Source organism: Bombus huntii, chromosome 8, assembly GCF_024542735.1.
Source record: "Bombus huntii isolate Logan2020A chromosome 8, iyBomHunt1.1, whole genome shotgun sequence".
In the NCBI taxonomy this organism is placed as follows: domain Eukaryota; kingdom Metazoa; phylum Arthropoda; class Insecta; order Hymenoptera; family Apidae; genus Bombus; species Bombus huntii.
The window spans coordinates 9,181,195-9,206,582 of record NC_066245.1 but is presented as its reverse complement, the minus strand read 5'-3'; the positions used below and the strand labels follow the sequence as shown (position 1 = coordinate 9,206,582).

Below are 25,388 nucleotides of genomic sequence, written 5' to 3'. Positions count from 1 at the left end.
AACGAAACTATGAAAAAAAGAATCGTCAAAAAAAGAAAGACAAAAAAGAACAAATAAGAGGAACGAAAGCAACTGTCTGCAAAAAGCACTCGGCTCTCTTTTCTAAAATTACTATTTTAATTTTCAAAAGCTCGGAAAATATAGAAGGAACAGAAATAGCCAGCAAAAAAGAAACAACCGGTTAGTTCGCTTCCAATCTCCGTGATGCGCCAGTTCGATGGGGTTACAGAGGATAATGGAATCAATGCTCCTGACGTATCCGGAATTGCAAGGATCTGTCCTGTGTGCCTGGATCTGTCTCTGGCTGGCAGGTATCCGCGGAAGCGACGCTGTTGCCTAATTAATAAAATAAATCATCCTCCGGTGCATCGACCCCGTCGCTGCATCAAGCCAGTTTGACTGACAGTGTTTCACCTCCGCCGTCGGCTAATTGTCAAATTACAAAGATCGAGAATATCTAATGGACGTCGAGCATAGGACGCGGGCGACGCGGCTCGTCGCCGATTTTGAACGACTGTCTCCCCTCTCCGTTGTCGCGCCGATCGCCGCTGCGCCGATCGCCACTGCGCAGAAGCGAAACGCGCCCCCACCACTGACCACGGCTAGCAACCCCTACCCCTTTTGCACCTGCAACCCTTCCGTCGGTTTCCAAGTTACGTCATTCGACTCCGGGACTCCGGCGGTCGTGGTCCAACGCTTCCGCTTCCGGTTCTCCCAGTCACGAGGCACACTCCTTGCTTCACCAACAGCTGGACCTTGGTAAAGACTTCTGACTTCGACTCTATGGACTTTGCGATGCGTGGTATACACCGAGTAGGATCGATAGGTATACTTTGTAGATTGTAGAAGATCGTTCGATCAGTACTGCTTTACCGTTTGATCTTTTTATTCTTCTTTCGTTTCTGTTCATTTTGTAGATTTATTTTTATCTCGTAGTGACTTGTCTCTTTGTTTCGTTGCTATTTGATTTGGTATCGTGTCGTAGATCGTTGTAGATAGTGGAAATTAATTTTTATTTCGCTGCTATTGGTAGCTTTATGTATAATATAATTAATAAGGCTTTTGGCGTAGAACTGTGCTAGATGCGATTGTAGATTTAGGTTTCGATGGTAGTTGTAATCGATCGTGTATATTAAATTGTGAATCGAATTGGTTTCGCAGTGTTTTAAATTCAAATACGCGCCACGGAATTTAAAAAAGCAACACGGTCGGTAAAGAAGAAATCCACTAAAGTACTTCGAGTTTAATCGGAAGAATTTACGTTGATCTCCCTCGCGATGATTTTACTTAACCAAACGAGTCTTTCATTGAAATTTATCGAAGAATATAATTAAAAAAGTATCATCGATAAGGATCTTGTCGAATCATTGTACATACTTTCCGCGTAAACGAACGAAAGAAGAAAGATCTGTCGGCTGCCATCGCTGTACCGACATGTGTTCGATATCTTACGTGTAATGAAATTATGATTCGATAGCCCCGCTGGGCCATTCGTCTCAATCATGTTTCTGAGAAGATTGACGAGCGTGCAAGGTAGTTTCGATGTTTTCCAAGCTTCCGCGATTCTTTTCAAGCCTCGTAAGGAATCTTCGTCAAAACGAAATTACCTCCACGTCGTTGTTAATACTACGATTCCGATGTAATTTTAACTATTTTTTACATTTCCGTAGATTCAGACAATTTCGAATAATCCGTTTATTTTGTGTTGCAGATTACGAAGAAGCGACCGTTCTCCAGATATTCGTCCAGTAAACGCTCTTTATGCTTTTGATTGTTGCTCAGAAAGCCTTGATCACGATATTGGCTTTCGGGCAATAATCATAATCACGAAAGGGCAGAATCTCAACTCTGCCTGTTGCCGATGGCACCTGTTACTTCGAGACACAGCGCAATTTCAGATTTCGTTTCTTCTCGACGATCGCGAATTCTACGATTAAGGAAGAAATTGTTGTTCCACCGAGGCGTATACATTAAGAATATTTATTAGTGATGTGCAAAGATTATTATCTGAAATAATTTCAACTAATGTTAGAACATGACGAGTTAAAGGAAACGGTACAACAAAATTAATTAATAGCTCTTGGAAAATAAAGTGAAAAATCTTTTGCACACCACTGAACCTAATTAGAATTGTAATAATAGTTACATTATTATTATTATTGTACCAGTAGTATTAGTATTACTTGTATACATTCTATAATGCGTTATCGATACGTCCATCAGTATATATCCATCGATATGTTGCATGTATTTGATAATATGTTAATATTATTTGTATAAACTCTTCTATTATCACCAACTCGGGCTCTAGCTATTAGTACAACATATATATACACGTGTGTGCGCGTATGGGCGTATAAAAAACGTTCTTAATTTCTCCTACAAATATTATATAATAGAGAAACCGATAATACTCTGCTTTCATAGTTTTTGTTATAAATTCATCGTTTTAGAAATCCAATGAATACCAGGTTGATTAAAGCACAAAAGAAAGTCGGCGAAAGGAATTGGTTTTAAACCCTCCAGGCATTTAAGTTGAAAACAAATTGATGCCGCTTGCTGCTGTAGATCTGCGTCCGAATAAAAATAACTAAAAGAAAAGATCGTCTTTCATGATGCTGCACTTTATTCAATTTCATCCACGATACTCTCGACCAATCCCCCACCCCCTCTCTCTCTCTCTTTCTCTTTCTCGCTCTCATGGAAACGAATTAAATTATTCCTTTGAAATTATAATTGCACACTTGACTCGTGGAACCATCGACTAATTGTTACTTGAACGATCGATTGACCGATACTCGTAGCTAATTGTACCACCACCGATATGTATCGTATACTCGATAATAAACGATCGTTTATCTCGTATATCTGCCTAGCTCATCTGTTTCGCTTGTTTTTCACGCACTTTATATAAGTAGCATTCGATAACTGTTCTTCGACCACGTAAGAAATTAATTTACTATGTTCGTCACTGTTTTCACTACGAATTACGATATCTTTCTTTGTTACAAACTGATCATAATCTTAAGTAACCGGTGCTACTGGAAAACAGAAATTTTGATTCCAACGTTTATTATCTCGTAACCGTGAATTCAATTTCTGAAATAATATTTCGATACATTCGTCGTCGTTACGTCCGAAAATATCTCTGTTTATTATATCCTCGCAGAAATAAATTTCTATTACGTTTTCAGAGTGTCGTTATATTTATTTACTATCTTTAAAATACTCGCAATTCAATTTTTATCAACTCATTTCAATACCAACGGAAAGAATAATCTACTTTACTCTAATCCTAATTTCATCATCTTTGCAGATCCACTGCAACGATTCTCCGCATCTATCCTAACTCCGTTAACAATCACCGTATTTCCTCAAACACAGCGTTTCTCCTCTAAAAATTCTATTTCTTCCAATTTCTATCTCTAGCAACAGCGAATGGAGCGTCGTTATTCAAATATAATGTTCGTCCACGCTTCCTCAAACGTAACGTTTCCCACGCAACGATTCTACTTCTGTCAATTTTCATTTTCCATACGTCAAACACAACTCCATCGATCCCTAACAATTCCGTCGAGTATCGTTTTATTCAGCTGCAACGCGCCCCGCTACCGTTTGTTTTAATCCGAATTTTACCATCTCGAGGATCCACCGTATCCTTCGGCAATCCTATTTCCCCTGCAAATCCATTGAACACGTTCGCTGGCCGATAACTCTGTTTCTTCCAATTTCCATGCCGCGCAATTCCGTCGATTCCCAGCAATTCTCCGTCGTTATTCAAATATAACGTCCATCCATATCGTTTATCTGATTTTCCAACGGCGAAACGGATATACGATGTACACGCGAGGGAAGGAGCCCGATAAAATTCATAAAGAATTCAACGTTAATTACCGAAGATGGCCCCGCCTGGAAATCCGGTTTTTTTATATCCTCGGAGAGCACGCGATATTTTCGAAGCTCAGCGAGAACTTTCTTCCACGCTACATCCTTGTCAGCCACCTTCGTTTCCAGAAGAGAGCAGCGCCGAGTCGAGTGAGATACATCCGGTTTCGGCGCGTCGATGGTAACAGGTTGAGACGTCCGGGCGTTCCTCAAAAACTGCCAAAAAGTCGAGGCAACGAGGGTCGACAGGTGAAGGAACGCGGACAATGAGAAATTCCGGTGCCGCGAAAAGGGGCAGACGGGTCGGGCAACGATGCATTATTTAAATTTTAAAAGCGTTTCGGAGTGCCGGCTTAATTCGACGTCTAGTTAGCCCATCCCTCGGTTGTCGTGCGTGGACGACAAACAAGCATCGAAATCGCATACGAGAACGTTTCGCTTTCCACCCTCTGTTGCATCGTTACGCCTGCATTATGGCAGAGAGATAGCTCGCGTGAAAAGTTATTTACGTTTGCCATTTTGATGGTCGATAAACCTGGCAAGAACGGAGATTTTAAAGAAGTTTTGCACCATTCAATTAACAGAACTTTTGAGTATTAAACGTAGATTCCGTTGGGAATTATAACATGGCAATTTTAACATGTCGTAAAAATAAGATTTACACTTGCGATTTTTCTAGGAGAAGCTGTCTAGGTAAATGTTGATTGTTCAAGTGCGGAAGAAAGCCTCGTTTGGCTTGCGAGCTTTTAACGCCTGTTTAAGCCAGCTTCGGGCATTCGTTGTCGTGATTCCACGTCAGATACAAAATATCAAATTTCTATCTGATTAATTCTCGATCTAAAGAATCGAAAGTAAAGTTAGAGAAGGAAGCAGACTTTGTTATGAGAATGCAATTTGTCTTCGTAGCATATCATTCGAAATGCAAATCGAAATTATAAACCGAGAATTTAATTACAAAGTTTCTTCTGATGTCACTCGGTGGAGGAAACGAGTTTAGAAATTGCAGTTAAACGAGTAGAGTACGAGCATGTGTGATCAGACGGAGAAGATCGTTTACGTCGTTTTACCTGAAATATATTTAAAAAAATAACTAATTCACTTTAGAGGAGATAAGTAGTATATGTTTAAGAGTAACGTGTGTACGTGACTGTTAAACAGTCATATTTTTACGACTGTCCATCAGCAAAATCCGTCTCTTTAAATTTCTCGACAGTGCTGATGATCTGTCGTTCCTCGAAACCCGTGGAAGTGTAATCCCCTGATAATACTCTGACAGAGATATCCCGAAGCACAAAGTTTCGTATCACGGAGTATACTATCGAATCTTAAATCTTTGTAACGTATATACATCTCAGTCGAATTTACACGGATCATCGTCGTAATGTTTAACGTGGTACTTACAATAATTAAAAAATAAAACACATTCCACACTACATCGTATAGCACTATTTTAACTAAACTATTATTTTCATTCCATATTTACACGGAGGGGCGTTCAAGCGTTAAGAAAATTATTACGCCAATGAGTTAAAAGCTCTAGAAATAGTTTCCGGAAAAAAAATCGAACAAAAGTCGTCTAATAAATCTTATCGTCTCTATCTTCCTGACAAACACGATTCGATCTTAATTTCAGTGTCATGCTGCTGGCATTAGATTAATTCGTTAAATGCCCATCGAAAAATGTTTTGAACATTTGCCTTTCTATTGTAAATCTATATAACGCGCGGAATCTCGATGGCAGTCCATATTTATATAGTCAAAGAGGTTGACAGATCGACGTTCAGTCGCGCCTCGTTCGCCTTGTGCCGATGAATATTTCAGTCACTCCTGGCTTCAGCTGTCAGTCCACGGGACAGGATGCGCGAGAAAGAGAGGAAAGGGTGGAAAGATCAAGAGAGGAGGGGGAGGTTCAGTCGCTTCTATGTATAGAGACGTATGGCCCGACGAACTTTCGACCTGAAATGACCCGGGATGCAGTCACCTCCGCGAGTTTCTACCTTCCACGGTGGTAACCTCCCTCTTTAGCCTGTAACCATTTAATGATCGATTTTAATCCAGGATACTCAAACGATTGTCTATGAATAACAGGAAATTACATATTTACCTGCGTGCGTCCCAGATCAACGAGCGCTTCCACGTACACTCCGGATGAACGATGATTTTTATTTAATAACTGGAACCTCCATTGAACGATCATCGTTTCGATCTCCATCGTTTTTTTTTCTCCGTCTGAAATTTTATCATCAGGTTAGAGACCGTTCGAAACGTACACGAATTACTAAAACCATGGTTACTTATCGATGACAAGCGACGTTCGAGTTATCAGCGGTGTTAGTATGCCGGAATAAACGTAACCAGGCTCCTCTTGTACCATGGAACTTGTACTGTTATCATCTTCACACGCTATAATTCCAGTTTCTTGAGAAATTCTCTGCTGAAAGAAAGAGAGAGAGAGAGAGAGATATGGAAGATTTTGTGCTATATCTTGTTGCAGGATTTTTCTAAAATTTATTCGGTTTATACGATTTTATATGGTTAATGTACATATTGCAATTTTTATTTTGTTAAAGACAGAGATTTGTTTAGGAAAATGTTGTCGCTTAACTTTAGTCAAAGCTAAGTTGTAATACGTTGTAAAGATTACTCTTTGCTTTTTTCTTGCATCTAAATACTTGTTAAATATTTAGTAATTTAACTTGTAACATATAAAATTAAAATAAAAAATTAATTAGAAAGAACGTCTGTTATGATAGAATTTTACTTTTTACGAGCTACGATTTGTAATCTGCAGATTCATTAATATTAATAATTGACAAATTATCGTGCGAGAAGATATGTCACGATAAATTTTACATTAATAACATTGGCATATATTAAAAAATTCGTACGTACATTGGCAAAGGAGTTTAAGATTATGTTAGCAAAACCGATATTATGTATTATAATATAACGACATATGTACATACATATGCATATTACTTTGAGCGATAATCTCTTTCGACATAATTGAGTAATTAATTGCGGCTCGAAATTGCTGGCCGTCGTCATTTGCAAGAATAAGATGTACGTGTTAATGTGATTAAATTGAATAAAGAATTAGGTGAGAATGAACCTAATATATACGATATCATTAAAAGTGTCTGACTTAAACTCTAATTACAAATTGGAACAAATTCCACGGTGTACTAAGTAAATTTAATTATTTAATTATTTTTCCTATTTATAAATCTCATCGTTACAATTTTGCATCGTTATTCACATTTGAAGCTAAATCAACTTTTCTGAGATTTAACGTCGCGTGAAGTACGGAAACTGATTTCGCGGGATATCTATACGATGAATTAAATTGAGGATAAGTGCAACTGTCAACTGACGCCGACTGCTTTTCGTGAATATTCATTTGCATCGTGAAAGGATCGTTAAACTTCGCAATTGGATTTATAAAATGGGATTGTATAGATACCCTTCGCGTTTCCAAAGAAAATCTATCATTATATTGTAATCGATCGTTTATACAATGGTTGAACGTTTCAATTTAATTTACGTTTTTGTAATTTTCTTTTGCATTTGATCCTCTCTGATCGTTAGACCGATAAAATGAAATATTTGAATTTATGATCACCTTTGCACGGAGTACTTAAATTTCTCTTATCTTGTTGATAAGAAGACTTTTCGTTATTGAATCGTTGTCATTTAAATCTTAAGATTTTTTAGTAATTTTTTAAATATTTCTTCAATCTGTCTTTTGCTCAACGTGAACAGACGAACAATATGTGTGAAGCTTCTATGATTATTTTGTATTATCAAACTTAATTAATCCTTCGTGATATAGATACGAACTCCTTTGGAATGGCAATTACGAAAAATATATTACAATTATTGCAAAAGTGGATATAGTGACTGAATATATATAGAAAATTCAATTTATTTTAATTAACGAAGTTTTAGCGTGTTTTAACCGCAATTAAAAGTAAATAACGAAATAAATTAGAACATAACAAAACAGTGTCGGTGGCTGTTCTTTCGTCTGACGGCGGCTCGATAAAATGCACATATCTGCGCACACAGATGCAATTTATATATAAATTTACAATACCGTTAAAATTATTGAAAATATTCGTTTCGCGATATGTACCGGTTTTCGTTCTATGTAATGCGTTTGATAACCATTTGTTGTTACATTTCGTAAAAGTTAGAAATTTTGTAAACTGTTGAACAAAATTGACATCTTGTATCAGGAATGCATGAGCTTCGAAGAGGTATTCTTTATTTTGCACAAAAACGGACTTCGTAACCGCGCGATTTTAGCTACCTTTCACTCGCGTATTAAAATCTCGAGGTACATAGATTTTCGCGTTCATGGAATGCTTTAATGTTCTAATAATATCAAATAATTATAAAGAACGTTAAAACGCTCTGTTTTATATTAAAATTAATTTTTATGTAAAGTAAAAATATAAGCAGTAAAAGATTGCATGAGAAGTAAATAGAATATAATAATCATTTAATTTGATCTATAATTAATATTATAGATTTATAATTAAGTGCAGTTTATCTGATTAGTGGGACACGTGGTGCTAGTTTGATATTAGTCACGTGTATAATCACGTGTTCATGAAGCATAATATAATTTACATGTAAAGTACAAAATTTGACATGAATGAGGACAACGAATCGAATTTACGAAAGCTTTTCATAGAATCATTAGAGAACGATAATGTTTTTATAATAGCAACGACAATAGATACAGGTAGCTAAATGTTCCCTAATTAATAAGATTAAAGGCACGTGGTTACTTAGAGTAACCTATAAATCGTCTAATTTTAGGTTTCGAATGGCAAGCAGTGGATGAATGCAAAGAGAAATTAGATAAAAATGTTAAGATTGTTAAGGAACGCGGCAAGATTTATTTTAACGTATATTGGAATCAATTCGCACAAGTAATATTATTTTTTGTTTATTTTAGAGCTGACGTTTTTAATATGTAAATTTATTTCTGTGAAGTAAAATTATTATTGTACAGAAAGAGAATTAATAATATTATTTTATTTGAGTTGTAATTTTAGGTACAAGAGATGAGATCAATAGACAATGTTTATATTGTCGCAGATGTTAGAAAATTTGAATTCTCAGGAAACAGTAAAGAAGCTGATTTACAATTATTTAAAGATGCTGTGCATAATGATATGAAATTAGAAAAAGCTTTGAACGCTTGGAAAAGTATTACTGGTTTTCAAGGGAAAATATATCCAACTACTGATGAATATAATGTAGCAGAAAAAGATCGTAAGCTTTGTAACACAACTGTTACACCAATCACAGTTAAAGGAAGAAAAAGAGGACAAGATCCATCTGACACTAAGGAAGATGAAATATTAAGATATAGAGTAACGTGTGAAAGAACTGGAAAACATACATTTGAATCGGCAGAGGTTGCCAGAGCTATTGGAGGAGAATTGCAAGATAAATATCTGTGGCTTGTGGATCTATCGACATATTATTTAGAAGTAGTTTGTAAAGTAATTGACAGTAAGTGAAATAAATTAATATGTGGTTGTTTTTTATTGTAGAGGATAATATGTATTATATCGTGAATAGATGAATTGATAACACAGTTACGTATTACACATGAATCTAAGCATCATAGGAATATCATGTGTTTTGGACCAACTACTCTTAGAGCAACTGTATGTTATAATTTGTTAAGATTAGCTCATCCTAATCCAGGAGACATAATAATTGACCCAATGTGTGGTAGTGGTTCCATCCCAATTGAGGTAATACAGATACATTTGTATTTCAATATAACGTAATATATTATGTTAAAGATAAAAATTATTAATATTGAAAATTACAGGCAGCTTTAGTATATTGCCAATCTTATATTATTGGAGGGGACAATCATCCAAAAGCTGTACATAACACAAAATCTAACATAGAGGCATCTTCCTCTAAATGTAAAATTGACTTACTACATTGGAATGTTTCACAATTACCTTTTAAAGATTCCTTTGTTGATATTATTGTTACAGATATGGTATTAGATGAAGTATTTAAATATTATAACATTTTTATTATACGTTACCCTATTTATTTATTTTATTAAATAATCCTTATAGCCATTTGGTAAAAGGAGTGGACGAATGATGGACAATAGAATACTTTATAAGCAATTCTTGATAGAGTTAGGACGAATTATGAAACCCTTAAGAGGTCGGAGTGTTTTACTCACTTACGACAGGCGCAGTCTTAGTATGGTACGCTATTAAAATTTTGAAATTAGATTTTTGTAGAATTATGATTGAGGTTGTTTTCTTTGTTACAGGCTTTACAAGCAGCTGGAGATTTGTTCTATGTAACAAAAACCTTGGGTGTAAATATAGGTGGTCTCCAAGCTGCAGTTTATGTCTTAAAACGAACAGATATACCCTATGAACAGTTTAAACCGAAAGCTATTAAACACATGATGCGCAAAAAGAAATAAGGTATTCTTATTAACTCGTGTTAAAAGATAAATTTAAATATCTGTATTTTATATCTACAAGTTCACATTTTGTAAAAGTTTAATAAAAGGAAATTTTTATATTTCTTATAAAAGAGCTTTTATTTAGTTTATTAAATAAACTTTATAAGAAGAATTTTCTTCTGCTCGTTTCCATATCATGTCTTTTTCCTTGTATAATCCATTCGTATTCTCCATATTTGCTGTCAAATGTTCCATGTTGCAGTGACTGCAATTTTAGGGTAAATCGAGGTCCTAACTCTCTCAATCTGGGTTTATTCCTTTCCATGTCAAATTGATATCTGTAATATCACTTGTGTAATTGTATGTTCATTAAGCATTCTACCACAATAAAGACTAAATTATTATACCTATGATGCCTGAAAAATATATAGTCTCTTTGATTATGGAATGTTACCACTCTCCTGCCCTTAAATTCAGGTTCATAATGAAACAGTGCCCCTAACATTCTACCAATTGTACAACCTAAGCGAGTAGTGAAATTATTTAAAATAACTTCTGGTCTATGTTCAGAAATTTCTTTGTGACTCCGTTTTAAATCTACTGTTAATTTAACATTGCTAAGTTTAAAATGTGCTGTTGGCCCATCAGGTAAATGAATAACTAACAAACCATCTAAGAAAACTTATAAGGAAAACATTAAATATACAAATAATACAAAATTGTTCTAAATAATTCAGTTACAGATGTATACAAAGGATACTTGGTTTGCATTGATCTTCATTAACAATTACAATATCAGTGAAATTCTTCGCTATAGCACTTTTTACCATCTTTTTTACTCCAGAACGGTTTCTATATAAAGAGATAGAATTCGGTATTATTCTTGTTAATTCTCTGCCAAAAATTCTGGTTTTTCTTGTCGGATTGTCACAAAAGCTAATCAAAACTTTAGGTTCGTAAGCATGCTTATAAAAAGGAGCAAATTCATCATGTTCAAAATCAACTTTAAGCTCTGCATTCTCTTCGTCATCAATATCACCAGAAACAATAGTTTCATCTTTCTCCCTTAAGCTCTCAAGAGTATGTGGTACTTGTTTTGGACCACCTTCTTGAATTCTTTTCTTCTTGGCTTCTTTTTTGGCCTTTGCTTTCTCTTTCATTAACTTCAGACATTTTTGATGTCGAACTGCCTTGCATTTTATGTGATTAAAGTTGCTGTCAGATGGCAAAATAACCTCTGATGTTTTGTGTTCTGAAGTACTTGGTTCTCCTTCCTCTTTCCCTCGTTGAACTCGACTCAAAGGATTTATTCGTAAATTTTTGAGCTTCATTTTCATAAATTATTTGTTTTATTTTGATATAAAGTTATTACTTAGTACCATGTATAGCCAAATATCTTACACGTAAATACTACTCGATAGTCAGGTTATAACAGGTTACCATTTACTATCTAGTTGCAGTTCATTGCCGCCAATCTTCAAACATCACTCGACGAAAATTTCGGATATACAATTATCTTTATTTCGCATTAAAAAATTTAAATATGTATATATATACATATATATATATGTATACACCTATATATACGTTTTATCTTAACATAAAAAATATTTTTGATCATTCTTATAGATTATTTAATTTATGTACAAGATATCAAAAAATTATTTGTCATGGTTTTGGAAGGTGACTACATTTTCGGGTCGGTGGAGATCTGTTAAAAAAGTGAACCGCAAAATTAACCTGATTTTCAAGGTTAAATTCATTTTTTATTGCATCACGAAGAACGAAAGTCACATAGGAACCACGGATCACAACTTAACCATTTGTCTGAAAAAAATGTGAAAATTCCATTAGTTTTCAACAACCAACAGATATTCACTTTTCCAAAGGTAAAAAAATCACCTCCAAAAACTATGACAAATAATTTTTTGACATCCTGTATATGTAAATGTAATATTAGGATAAAATTTTTTATACATAGAATTCGGCTAAAGTTTAACTGTACAGCTTATTGAAATAGGTTTAAAATGTTATTTCTTATACACAAATATTAAATGTTATACTTGGAAATTATTATAAACATGTGTATAATAAAACACTTCATGGGAATGAATCCTGTTTTTGAATACCCCTTTGACATTACAATGTTCTAGTTAAAAGAATTTCACTGTTACCCATAATATGAAAAAGACAAATATGGAAAACAACATTAAATATAAGATGTAGTAAGTATGACTTCCTTTAGATAAACGTAATACACGTGCAACTGCGTTTGTTAATGAACCACTTGTCCTTTCAACATCTTCATCCTGATAACAAAAAGTTTCTTCTATATACTTCTATTTTCTATATATACTCAATAGATTTTTATCTACACTAATGTGTTATTCACCATTCCACGGAGCATTTTATCCTGATATTCCACTTCATTTCCAATGTCAATCGACAGTGACTTTAGGGCATGAATTTTGTCTTTCAAATGATCTGTCATTCTTTCATTCTCATCTTCCAACTCTGCATCGTTCGATGTAGTTGGTAATGGTTCATAGGCATAATCTATCATAAAATACAAATCATATTAAGTTATAAGAATTAAACATTATATTGAACTTTGAACATAGGTTAACCTACTTGAATGAGTCCTTCGCATTTTATTCTCAATTTTGGCGGTTAATTAATGTACTTTTGCAGGAAAAAATTATAGTGAATCTAAACAATAAACGTGTCACAAAATATTAATACAGTAAGACATAAATTAAACAAACAGCTGATATTTTAATTATAAATATTACTTAATATTTGTAAAATATCTATCGTTTCTTTTATTACAACTTTTTTCTATTTTTAAATAATTTGATAAAATATTGAAACACACATAAACATGAGTTTTACGTTGAAATTTGTATTTTTAATTCACATAAATTTTGAATTAGAAATTAACATGTCATATGCAATATTACAACAAATTGTTTGTTTTAATTTATATTATATATCCACGAAATTGATAAAAATATTTAAACTGTTTTCATACATATTGATTATGTTAAAACACAATTACAAACCATGCGAAAAGAACTGTCAAGGAAGCGATCAAATAATGTACGTTATACACATATGTATACGTTAAACGTAGTGAGTGGTGATGTATGTACATATGACGTATGTATGTCAACGTCACGTTACGGTCATGATCATGATATGTAATCAGCACTGATCATCATTATCAATCAGGGTTGCCAACTTCGAAGTTCGAAACTTTAACCTACTTTAACTCGGATTTCAAATATGATGTAAAGTGTTCAAACTATTAACAATCAAATATATATGATTGTATTATTTAAAATTACGGTTTTGAAATAAATAATATTGGGATCAATGTATAGTTTTTATGAGAATATATTTCTATTTGAAAAAGGACTATTACTATCAAAATGCTGAACTTCTAATAACGTATATGTATATTAAATTGATCCAATTTATATTTTATCGATAAAATATTCTTTGCTGATCATAGGACATTAAACTTTACCAAAATTTGCTTTTTATTATCATTAGTACATTTATGACGGTTAAGGGTTTCATATAAGTTTATAAGATAAAGTGAGGATTTCGATTAATTCATAATGTATTGTTTACATTAATTTTTGGTAAATTGTAGTATCATACAATTATCTTATGTTGTTTCTTCTCGATTTTATTATCAATTACAATATTATGTTAAATATAAAGGCACAAACAATGAAAAGTAGTTATCTAATTTCTAGATTCCTACGAGTCTATTACTTGATTCAGTACTATCTTTGATACATAGTCGTCACTTAACGTTAATATAAATCCTTAACGATAGGAATACTCATTACAGCGTTAAACCTAAATCTTTGATGTTGAACTTAAATACGTTCGTTATTTCTAGATATTCACAACCCTATGTAAGAATACGTTCAACGTTAAGATTATTCTTATACATCCAATTCCTAACACGAGGGTAACACAGATAAACGAGGAATGAAATGAAATTACATCTTTTGTATTTTGTTCTATATAATATAATATATAATATATATGTATATGTATATATATATATATACTGTATCCTGAAATAATTTCAACAACTATTAAACTTAGTAAATTTTCCTCGTATGCCCTCCGATATTTTGTTGTTATGTACGGATGCTATATTTATACTTTCACATCTATAACATTTCTACTTCAACATCGAACGATCACCAATAGGTTCTACAAATTTCTCCGTATATAAATTCAACATTATAGTCACGGGAATTAGAAATCTCGTATTTGTGCACCATATAATCATTACACATATTGTATCGTTTTCCTCTATGTGTATCAGTACATAATTATTCTATTGATAGTTTGATCCCCAGGATTTAACGGAAATTAGGCCTGACAGTTACAAAATATGTTATAGAGTAGATATAAGAAAAACTTTCTGCGACAAGAAATTCGGATTGTTTGTTGATTCGTTCTTTTTTTTTTGGAATGTTCAATGCCACAGGATGTTGGAAGACATTACGTACTTAATTCTTTCCCTGTGTGGGCTCGTATTTATATATAAGAAATTTTTTTGTACTTTCACACATGGTTTCTAAAAATGTAAAAATTGAATTTTGAAGTTAACCATTTAGTCATCGTGACATCGTATAAAATTTATTAACAATGAAAATGGATTCATCTTTTACTCTGATAGCACCTAGAAAGAAGTTTCAAATTTTGTACAAATCCCTCCTATCTACTAACGATATGAAACAACACGTTTCACAGATACCTTTTCTATGGACTAACTTTACAAAACATCCTCAAACCTTTTTTGAATAATTGTATACAAAGTTGAGCAGTTAAATACACATCTTAAATTAAATGTTTGCGCTGAGACTGATGAATGATTAGGCAAGAACATGATTGTTTCATCTTAAAAAATTAAAATCTTAAAATATTATAAATCGACGATAAATACTAAAACACGTTAGCAATAAATATAGGAAACACGGAACGCCGATTGTATTATTGCTTACTTGTATGATGCGATTATAATTCAAATTATTTACTAGTACGTTAAATATCAATAAAAAAAGTCTTCGAATATTGTAAATTATTTAGCAGAATATTTTGAGGTGTTTAAGGAAACTGTTGAAGAATGAATTCGCCGGGATGGAGCTGGGCTTACGGGAGCTGAAGGGGAAGGGCCGGTAGGTGTTGTTGGTTTGGAACCTCTTCTACTACGTCTCATCGATGAATATGGACTTGTTCCTCTATTCACGCGCTCGTGTGCATAGAGTAATACACCGATATCTCGATTGCCTGCTTCTAACGCGATTTTTAGAGCGGAACTACCATCTATATCAACGATCGATGGATCACAGTCTGGATGCGCAAGTAACAATCGTACGATGTCCGTGTGCCCATGTTCCGCGGCACACATTAAAGCTGTACTGCCATCTTCATCTTGAATGTTAACCGCTGCTCCAGCATCCAGAAGTAACTGTGTCATGTCTTTGCGACCATGAGATACTGCCAACATCAAGGCAGTTTGACCATGCTGAAAAATATTACAAATTTTAAGTATACAAAAAAAAAAGGCACAAAGTAAAATCATACTAAAGTCATTACTTAAAGTACTCACTAATTTTGCTCGAATATTAACATCTGCAAGCTGGAATAACCTGTTAGCCACTGAAGCATGAGTGGAATTTCTGACTTCAGCAAGAGCTGCCAACATCACAGCCGTGTATCCGGCCACATTTGCTTTGTTAATATCGCAAACTTTTGAATCAAGAAGTATAGATACAACATCAAAATTTCCATGAGATACTGCATAATGCATTGCGGTGTTCCCACTTGAGTCAGTCATATTAACAATATACTCCAATAAAGTACTTGAACATTCTTCAAAACAATCTAGATAATCTTCAACTTCTAAGGGATTGGCATTTACTGTACTTGAAACTTTGAACCATTCTTGTTGGATGATATTAATAGCATTTTTCATTTGATGAGAGATATTTTTACTAGGAGATTTTTTAAAGCTGTCGTTAAGAACCTTCATGGCGGCCTGCATCTCTTTCGATGGTTCAACTTTCTTCCTGGGTTTTTCTTGTATAGGTTGGAACAATGCAGATTCTGGAAGTTCGTGTTTTTCTTCACTATCTGCTTGTTTTTCTGTATTATATATTTCTTCTGATTTATCATCTTTTCTTTTCTCTCCTTGCAATTGTTGGATACTATAAAAAGTATGGAGAAATGTAAATATAAAAATATATAAAATATAATAAACATATAATATATAATATGTAAAATGTATAAAATATATAATATACGTTTTTTTTTATTGGAGAGGATCAAATAAAATAAAGTGATTAAAAAGAAATCAATTACCCTTTCTCAACGAAACAAGCAGAATTTATTTCGGTGAGTTCGGTATCGTTAACTAAACGGGTAGTGTGTTGTTGTTGCTGCTGTTGCAGCATCGATTTGTTGAGATCGGATACACGATTTACTTATTCACCATAGCGAAATCGCAATGATTTTAAGTGCACTTTTTTCTGTCACTGACCTCTACGACGTTATTTACGATTTGACCTCTGCGCTCTGCTCCGTGAAAATACTTATGACGCATAGGACGCGCAACCATGGAGTTCGAAAAAACCAACAAATCCTTGATATGCACTTGATTGTCACTGACTATACGATAGATTGATTCTCCATGGTGCCAACTTCTTTACTACCTTTTTTACCGAACTACCCTTAATCTGAACTTTCCACCCTATAGATGGCGTACGTAACATTTTCTAGTGCTTATATCGACAGATATCGAACGATCTTATAAGATAATTTTTTGGAAAAATAAATCTTAATATGTAATTCAAATGAATTAATAACGATTACACATTACCAATTTCTAATCTACATAAGGTTTTAAGTATCTAAATAATAAGATTTACCATCGTGTTTCATTGAGAAGAGTAATTAACATAATAGAGACGAGAGAAAAATAACGGGGATATTAAACGAGTTACTAACCGATTGTCATATTGTTCCTTGTTATCGGAATCATATCTAATCACACCTGCAGGTATCTTCGTATACGTATCCTGTCGTTTAAATTGTCTTCTGTAATCTATCGTATTGTTCAACGGTATTTGAGACGGCCTCGGTATCCTCGAGACGAGATTCGTGTTCTGGTGATTCATATTATTTTCCGCGTTGTTGACAATTTGTTTCGCCAAATTCTTTATAGTCTCCTTACAATTATCGCAATAATTAGCAGCGCATGAGATAGAAATGTGTGGTTTGATCGACTCTCCGACCGAGACGTCTGTGAATTTCTTTTTTATCGGCGAAGTACCAAACTCTCGTTTTCTAGGCGCTAGACCGGAAGTGTCGGTACTCTTTACCGTGGTTTTCACTAAATCATCTACCATAACGCTAACAGATTTTGTAGTTTTTCTTTTTAGCTGAGTATCGCCGTAATTAAACGAATGACTTCTCGAGTTCATCGAATGTAAAGATAACGACTGAGTAGCAACTGGATCGGGACCAACAGCGATGGTCCTCGTTGCAGGGCCAGTTCTAACCTCGATTCCAATTTCACACACTCTCGGTTTTACCATGACTCCTACGTTCGTTCTCATTTTAAATGGTTCCGCCACCTGTATGTACTGATCCTTCTTCTCGACTATTTTTACCGGATCTGGAGTACACTGACAACCCCTAGACACTGTATCTTTAATTAAAGTACTCTTATAAATCCTGAGAGCATCATCCACGATAACCGCGACATCTTCTTTCGTTAAAACGTCTTTCATGTTTAACCCTGTCGATGTTCCACACGATCTTTTCTTCGCTTCTTTTTTTATTTCAGGTGCTATATCCTCGATCACAAATCGACTGTATACAAGATTCTTTAACTTGTTCCTCGTGTTAACTGCAACATCGCGAAATTTCTTTTCATCTCTGGCCAATTTCGGGCCGGTAGGTGGTATCGTTTCTATCTGAAGTGGGCTCCTCTTCAAACGATTCCTCATTTTTGCCTCCGACGTTATGTCTTCGTACAGTCGTCGGTTACGTGTTAAAGTCGATCTCCAACTGTCGTGGGAATCGCTCGAGTAGAGCTTATCAAGGCTCGACGACGTTCGATCGTCGAACAATGTGCTCTGGTCTTTAATTTCAGGTACGATTTCTTCGATTTGCAATCGACTCTTTTGCAAGGATCGTTTTATCGGGGTGCTCGTTATCATGCCGACGTCTCGGGTTCGAACCTGATCACGTGACAGTTCAACGTGTTACTACGTATACGTACTACGTACGCTGCCATAAGTATTAGGATACCCGATACTTGGTACAAATCGAATGCTATCTACTGCTTTTATTTTCTAATTATTTTATTATTAAACGTCACTCATTGTGTTCTTTCCCTGTCATCTTCACACACACATATATATAGATGAAATAAAATTTGTGCAAGTCAATGAATAAATATAACAAGTAGATGTCCTGATACTTATGCGCGAATACGTATCTTTCTTTTATTCGATTAGTTACAATGCTACCCTTGGCTTTTAGAACGAAGAGCCTAGAGAATACTAGATTACTACTTCGCGGAAGCTAATCGGCGGAAGTTAGTTACCCAGTTCGCAGCTAGTTTTCTAACAAAGTTTTCGATGCAAACTTTATTTTGATTTACGTAAGCGACGTATCTGGCACGATGAGAAAATTCGCGGAGATTTTATCGACTTAACCTTTAATTCAATTACAGCGTAAAAGTGTGATGCAAACGAAATGTGCACGGTGACCCATTTTCGTTCGGCTATAAATACAAACGCGTATTAGGAAGCGGAATATCGGGCTCGTAATTAGAATCAGCAGATGCCAGGCAACCGAAAGAGAGAGAGAGAGAGAAAGAGAGAGCTAACTCGTAAAGGAGACTTGATAAAATAAACCGTCGAATAAAAACCATTGCATTACCGTCTATTATTACTCCTTTATGTTTACCGATTAATTTATTCCGCCTCGAATAAAATCAAGTAAAACGGACGGTTGCGTTCGAAAAACTTTTCTTTCATGCAAATGGTAACAAGCTAATAGAAAGGTGGCTCGCGCATATTCATAAGAAACCCAAGAAGTAGAAACTGCATGAAATTAATTGCATAGAATCATCCTGCCGAAAAGAGACGGGCTCGCGTTTCAACGGCGAATTTAAGCCCCATACTTTCTCACCAGATCCGATAAAGCAACATTCGCCTAACTATTTCGCTGTGAGTGCAATTAAAAGGTAGCCGAGCATCGGGTATATGCAAATTTTCCACCTCGGTCCGTTGAAGTTGATTCGACGCCGCGTTCTCAACGTGTTACGGTTTCTCAAGCGATGGAACATAAGAGAGCGAGAACAAAAGGAGATCGAGGGGGCCGATAAAACGGCGTGAAACGGAAGTCGACGGCGTACCTGCTGGTGCGAAACACCGACGTCCCGTGTCATTACGCCGCACATCGTTCCCATGTCTCTCGTTGGAGTGGCCGTGTTCCTCAGATTTCGCTGGGAGTCGCGTTGTTCCGAGAAAGACTGGCTGCGATGCCTGTGCAATACGCTATCGTCGTACTGCCTCGTTTTGCTCAGCTCGTCCACTTGTCGCAGCAGATTCCGCTTCTCCTCTTTCAGCACCGACACTTGCACCTGCGTTGGAGACGTCGTCAAAAGGGAAATGTTATGGCATTCGGGTAACCGTCTAATGTCGGTTTTGCTGTTTAGCGTTTCGGTGACACGGGGGAACTACTTGCATGGTGTAGAGTCAAGGGTTTGATCAATTTTGGATACTTCGAAATTTAGGCACTTGGGGTTTTGGAGGTTCAGGTGTTTCGAGTTTGCTAAACTCTTAGAGATTTGCATATATTTAACAGGGGTTTAGGGAATTTTGGAAACGCGAAGCTTTTGAGATTTAGAGGCGTTTAGGTGTCTAAGGTTCGGCGAATTTTCCAAGATACAAAGATTCTCAGGGTTTAATAAATCGGACTCTTTGGAAGTTGGAAATTTCAGGCTCTAGACGTTTAAGATTTGAGGAATTTTTCAAGATCTCGAAATCTGTGAATTTAAAAGTCCAGATGTTCAATGTTTGGTGAATTTTTAAAGATTCTTAAATTTGGAAATTTAAGAATGTATCGAAGTCGTTTGGTGAATTTAGAAAGTCAAATGATTCAAACGTAAGGGATCCTGTAACAAGTTATTTTTATCGCATAGACAGAGAAGAAGATAGATCGTTTGATCGATCGTGAAGAGAAGGTTAGTTCCACACGTTTGTCCTTGGAATTGAAATTAAATCGACGAATTTAGTTTTGACGTTACGATGATACATTTTTTTTTTCAATGTTTACTGTATGAAAACTTTGCTTTCGAATAATCGTTTTGTGTTACCGATAAGCGCGAGGCACGGAACGTGCCACTGTAACAGTCAGCATTTACTTTGCGACACGTAATTACATTTCCTTGACGAAAGTATCGCGATGAAAAGAAAGAAATTAACTCGTGTTATAACGAACGTCGAGAAAAACACGCTAAACGAAATGTGAATTTCTCGAGTGTCGGTTCAACGAACAACGAAAGTCTTCGTACGAAGTTATTATCTTTCCTTCTTCAAAGTTCATTATGTTGTTGAGTCACGAGTTTACGATAATTAAAAGGACGACTCTCCTCCCGTAGGGATTTGAACACGATTACGTTATCGAAAGAAGGACAAACGCGATTCACGAGATTTACAGTAAGGAAAACGGTTCAGATTGAAATGAAAATTATTCTGTTTACCTGTAACATGGGAATTGCCTTGACCTGTTCCTCCAACTCTCGCATCCGTTCCAACGACGCCGCCATTTGTTCTCTGATGTTCTACAAATACACAAGTTTGCGTTCAGAGTAATACGATCTTACCGTCGTAGACGTCGTCAAGTGTACGAGTTCGATTTTGTTTACTTGTTGCTCCTACCTGTAGCGCGCCGGTGCTGAGATTCGAATTTCCGCTTCCGACGCTCGCGTTGTCAAAATCACCCCCGGCGTGTTCCGTTTGCGCGTTGTTCTGCGCTGGTGTGGCCGTGTTCGTTCCATCTAGAGAAATATTTTTATTAGTTATTTTCATAATTTATTTTTTATTCCTGATATTTTGGCATCGATATAGCAAAAACTAGTCCATGTGCTCGTTTATCATCGGATGAAAATTAAAAGGATCTAAAATTGTCGAGATTATTCGACGTGTAAACGGAGAAAACTGGTGGATAAATTGTAAGGCAGAAAATATATTTAAATAGAAGTGTAATTATAAGTAAGAATACAATTTGAGCTGGTCCAGATCCGCACGCTAGCTGTGTTACCCAATAACTGAAAACCCCCAAGCCAACGTCGTCTGTCTACTGTTTATGGTCTGTCCTCGTCGCAGTCTTTTGTCTACACGCTGTCGATGGCTTCGGTGCTTGAGAAAACTAAAAAAGACCAGATGTAGAGTTTTCTTAGAAGCGGTGACCACTTCAACGAAAATTGTCTTTATCAAGGTTCCATAACTTCTGATTTAAATTGCTGATTTAATTAGATACATTTCATCTATGGTGTAACCACGGTCTACAACGATCACGTGTACAATATGGCAAGTATTTTGTCGAAAGTATGCCAAGTATCTTGTTTCTTTGGGAAGAGACAAACACGGACAAGGGTTATTTTTGTTACGAGCTCTTCAATTTATCTTACAATCGTGGAGTATATACGGAAAATGTAATGTACGTGCCACTACTATCGCGTGCGTATTGTACTTTTTAACGACTAAGGATCTTGCTTTTGACATTTTGCACGAAACCAGGAAATATTAAAAAAATCTCACGCGCGTTCAGGTACATATTTCAATTAATCGCACGTGAACGATATGTAATTAAAGTTGGTGGATTCAATCCTGAATTTAATTTCAACTGGCAGCCGACGGAATGATTCTAATTATAAGAATGTCTACTCGCGAATGCCACAGAAATTCGTATTAAAACACAATTCTATGTAATGAAGTCAGACCTTCATATCGCGCTTTGTTCTTTATTAAAGCGAGCAGAATTTTTCTGCTTTATTAGAAAAAGGAAACACGTATTACACGCGACATTCGGAAAAATTGCTGCTTAATGAAAACAGAATTGTTCGATTTTTGCTCCGATGAGAGTGTACGTTATTTTAGCCGAAGGTTTTCTCAATATATCCGTTGAAATCGGTTTGATCGTTCTCTCCTTAATTTAATTATTCAAATAATTCTACGAAACTTTATGAAGTAAAACATTTCGTTATTGATAACGAACGCAAGTATGCCGCCCTCAATACAAACAAATACTTCATGCGATTAAATTAACGAGCGAATGAATATTTGATTGATATTATTATTGATATTATCCAAATATACGATACGAATCGCACCTGTAATATGTGCAATACGATGTATAATAGTAACGTACAACTCGACGTATTTTTTTTTTTTATGTTTATTAAGCCCAAGATACAAGTTTGTTAAATACCTTTTGGTGTTCACAATAAACGGTGAATTTTTGTAGTGATGTTTTTGGCAAAAGTACCGATACGCGACGGTACGACGTAGCCATGTTATGATGTGTGTCGGCGCTTTACATTTTTCGTGTTTAATATGATTATTAGGTTTAAGCCGCTGCGGGAGCGGAGCTTCTGTGTGATTTTGTCTTTGTTTTTTCTGTCCTGAAAACTAGGTTGCAGAACAGGACGCTTCGGTAGCTTGCTTTTTGGGTGCTGTGTGACTTTGGGGGGGGGGGAGAGTGTCAAATAGGGTTATTTACAAGTGTTTACAATATTTACGAATATTTACCATATTTACAATTTTACACCTGTGTTACGCGGTGTCAGAGTTGCGTTCTGTTGGTTTGATGTTTTCTCTTATTTTGCTATGGGTTCTGTATCCACCAGTATTACAACTCGACGTATAGGATGATACAAGTAATAAAATGGACAGTAGGACCATTTCGTTGCGATAATGTCTTCCTTGAATATCCAAATTCCCCCTGTATACGTTTCGATACAGATAGCGAAGTCGTGTAACCGATTCATCAGAGAAGAGAAGAGAAAAGTAAATATCTCAGCTGATGAAATTGTATCGATTAAATAGAAAATGCGTACGAATGTACATGTTGCTTGCAAAAGGTATAAGAAAGTTCTTATAGCGCGGCGAAAAATATTGGACACTGTGCAACATAGCGATAGCTTTTAGCGCGATGTTTAATTACCGTAGTTACGCAGAATGCGTCACGTAATACGCACACGAATAGGTTAATGGGACACCTGTTTCGTTGAAGGCGTAGAAATATCGCGATGGAAAAATTGGACAGCCGTGGAAATTACTTTTTCCACGTGCACAAGATTTTACATAGATATAAAATATCTTTTGAAGAATTGCGTAAACACGTCGTTCGACCATGAAAACATTAGGGTAACGAACAGAAGATACTTGCATAGATAAACGCATTTGTCGAAATCATTAGCGCTTGAGGTGATCAGAAAATTCTAAAAGATGATTGAGATCATATTATCAGAGTCCTAGGTTATTTGAGAGCTAAGTGGGGTCATTGAGATTATATCGTCGAAACGCATTTGGAGGTCAAATGGGTTCACCGAGATCATGCAATCGATATTCAAGATCATCTAACGACTACAAAAGGTCATCGACCTTGTGTTATTCACGTCCACGGTCGTTTAAACGTCCGAACTAGTCACTGCGTGCAGTTGTCATTCGCAGTTACGATGACTTAAAAATTGCAAGATATTTTATGCAGAATACTATTGAATAAATAAATGTCGATTAAATCGTTTGGTCCTGACTCGTTCGCGGATTAACACGATTCGATTAAAAGGAGATCCGTAATTTTGCCATTTAAATTATAGAGTATCTGGTCTTTTATTTCGATCGTAAAAATATATTGCTCGTAACAGTATTTAATTAAAACGAAACGAACGATGAATTCTAACACGTTATGAAATTTTAATTGATGTCTCCATTTCTAAAAAATAGGATTACGCGTTATCTGCATGTGAAGTCCGAGGGAACAGCAATCTAATTTTCCGCGTACACCCCTCGTTCGTAACAATACGGTTCTCCACTCGAAACAGACGGAGAAACAGCGTACGTTACGCAAGCACTGCGGCAGCGGTGTTCACCTGCGCTGTCGTTCAATTTTTCTTTTAATTGATTGTTGCGTAACGGACCGCGTGGCTGCATGGAAACGAGCTTGGACAATAAAGAAACGCGCCAGACGCGGCATTTCGAATGCGTTTGACGATATCGTGACACACGTGTCTCAGGCTCGGCCTAATGCCAAGGGGTTTGCCGCACGCGAATCGCGTCACGCGCTCTCGCAGAACAACGTTCATCCATCGTGTGCCACTTTTTCCCTTCGTTACAGTCGACGCAAGCTATATAACCAAGTCATGAAATCGGTCAGGCATCGAAGTATGCATATTTTATTTGAGAATAAGCGCCGAGTAAGCGGATTGACAGAATAGAAGAGAAAAGGCCATAAAACTTTGATTCTTGGACGGCGAACGATCGGTCAATTTTGCATACTGCGTGATCGCTTTCCAAGCTATATTTGTTCTTATTTCGTGTAATTATTTTGTTAAACGGCTTTATTTGTCAAGCAACTTTAGTTACATCTAAGTTGTGGATTTTTATGCATTTATGGAAAATTTAAGGATTACAGGGCAAAGCAACTATCTCGCTGTTTTTAAATTCTAGTTTCTTAGCTACGTTCATGGAAATATAAAGTTGCATAAATACCAGAAAGGGGTAAAGCAAGGGTAAAGTAAAATATTCGAGACTCGTGATCGTAATAATCCGGCTTCCGTTGGATCTCGTTAATCCTTAAACGGATTAGTCAAGTTATTTAAATTTAAGTAAAAGGACTCGAAGTCAAGTTAGTGGAATTTAATTTGAATCCGAAGAAGGGGGTTTAAAGTTGTTTCAGCTAACTGGATGAAAGCATAAATTTTGTG

At 35.6% G+C, this 25,388-nt stretch overlaps 4 protein-coding genes across 10 annotated transcripts in view; 1 reads left to right on the top strand and 3 right to left on the bottom strand.

Annotated features, from left to right (window-relative positions):
• Window positions 1–8,466: 8,466 nt before the first annotated feature.
• LOC126868322 (tRNA (guanine(6)-N2)-methyltransferase THUMP3-like) lies at window positions 8,467–10,482 on the top strand. Of its 2 annotated transcripts, XM_050623658.1 has the most exons (7): window positions 8,467–8,635; window positions 8,713–8,825; window positions 8,952–9,414; window positions 9,484–9,662; window positions 9,743–9,922; window positions 10,005–10,142; window positions 10,211–10,482. In XM_050623658.1, the coding sequence occupies exons 1-7, from the start codon at window positions 8,542–8,544 to the stop codon at window positions 10,367–10,369; spliced, it is 1,326 nt and encodes a 441-aa protein (XP_050479615.1). In that variant the 5' UTR covers window positions 8,467–8,541; the 3' UTR covers window positions 10,370–10,482. The 2 variants fall into 2 exon arrangements, with proteins under 2 accessions (XP_050479615.1, XP_050479616.1); XM_050623659.1 differs by lacking the exon at window positions 8,467–8,635 and having other exon boundaries at window positions 8,940–9,414.
• Window positions 10,390–11,697, bottom strand: LOC126868326 (probable ribosome production factor 1). Its single transcript, XM_050623662.1, has 3 exons — window positions 11,112–11,697; window positions 10,759–11,023; window positions 10,390–10,689 (listed from the first exon to the last, which is right to left on the bottom strand). Exons 1-3 carry the CDS (start codon window positions 11,686–11,688, stop codon window positions 10,512–10,514), a joined length of 1,020 nt encoding a protein of 339 aa, XP_050479619.1. The 5' UTR covers window positions 11,689–11,697; the 3' UTR covers window positions 10,390–10,511.
• Window positions 11,698–11,849: 152 nt separating this feature from the next.
• Window positions 11,850–13,571, bottom strand: LOC126868338 (BET1 homolog). 3 transcript variants are annotated; one of them, XM_050623680.1, is made up of 4 exons: window positions 13,414–13,571; window positions 12,983–13,060; window positions 12,744–12,907; window positions 11,850–12,660 (listed from the first exon to the last, which is right to left on the bottom strand). In XM_050623680.1, exons 2-4 carry the CDS (start codon window positions 12,999–13,001, stop codon window positions 12,505–12,507), a joined length of 339 nt encoding a protein of 112 aa, XP_050479637.1. In that variant the 5' UTR covers window positions 13,002–13,060; window positions 13,414–13,571; the 3' UTR covers window positions 11,850–12,504. The 3 variants fall into 3 exon arrangements, with proteins under 3 accessions (XP_050479637.1, XP_050479639.1, XP_050479638.1); XM_050623682.1 differs by lacking the exon at window positions 13,414–13,571 and adding an exon at window positions 13,227–13,407; XM_050623681.1 differs by lacking the exon at window positions 13,414–13,571 and adding an exon at window positions 13,144–13,205.
• A 387-nt stretch (window positions 13,572–13,958) lies between these two features.
• The window catches only part of LOC126868316 (KN motif and ankyrin repeat domain-containing protein 2), a 70,658-nt gene continuing 59,228 nt past the window's right edge, over window positions 13,959–25,388 (bottom strand). For all 4 annotated transcript variants that reach the window (XM_050623641.1, XM_050623640.1, XM_050623642.1 and 1 more), the window contains 6 exons: window positions 21,340–21,458; window positions 21,162–21,242; window positions 19,812–20,039; window positions 17,390–18,627; window positions 15,993–16,590; window positions 13,959–15,908 (listed from right to left, as the gene is read on the bottom strand). In XM_050623641.1, the coding sequence (XP_050479598.1) occupies window positions 15,462–15,908; window positions 15,993–16,590; window positions 17,390–18,627; window positions 19,812–20,039; window positions 21,162–21,242; window positions 21,340–21,458 (2,711 nt within the window). In that variant the 3' untranslated portion in view covers window positions 13,959–15,461. The remainder of the gene's footprint in view (window positions 15,909–15,992; window positions 16,591–17,389; window positions 18,628–19,811; window positions 20,040–21,161; window positions 21,243–21,339; window positions 21,459–25,388) is intronic.

What these genes read in the sequence shown, in the direction of transcription:
- LOC126868322 (XM_050623658.1), top strand. Translation starts at nt 8,542, where the DNA reads ATGAATGAGGACAACGAATCGAATTTACGAAAGCTTTTCATAGAATCA. An exon ending in GTGGTTCCATCCCAATTGAG is followed by an intron (nt 9,663 to 9,742) that starts GTAATACAGATA and finishes TGAAAATTACAG; the next exon opens with GCAGCTTTAGTATATTGCCA. An exon ending in ATATTATTGTTACAGATATG is followed by an intron (nt 9,923 to 10,004) that starts GTATTAGATGAA and finishes TAATCCTTATAG; the next exon opens with CCATTTGGTAAAAGGAGTGG.
- LOC126868326 (XM_050623662.1), bottom strand. Translation starts at nt 11,688, where the DNA reads ATGAAAATGAAGCTCAAAAATTTACGAATAAATCCTTTGAGTCGAGTT. An exon ending in TGAAGATCAATGCAAACCAA is followed by an intron (nt 11,024 to 11,111) that starts GTATCCTTTGTA and finishes AAGTTTTCTTAG; the next exon opens with ATGGTTTGTTAGTTATTCAT. An exon ending in ATATTTTTCAGGCATCATAG is followed by an intron (nt 10,690 to 10,758) that starts GTATAATAATTT and finishes GTGATATTACAG; the next exon opens with ATATCAATTTGACATGGAAA.
- LOC126868338 (XM_050623680.1), bottom strand. An exon ending in ATAAAATGCTCCGTGGAATG is followed by an intron (nt 12,661 to 12,743) that starts GTGAATAACACA and finishes TTTTGTTATCAG; the next exon opens with GATGAAGATGTTGAAAGGAC.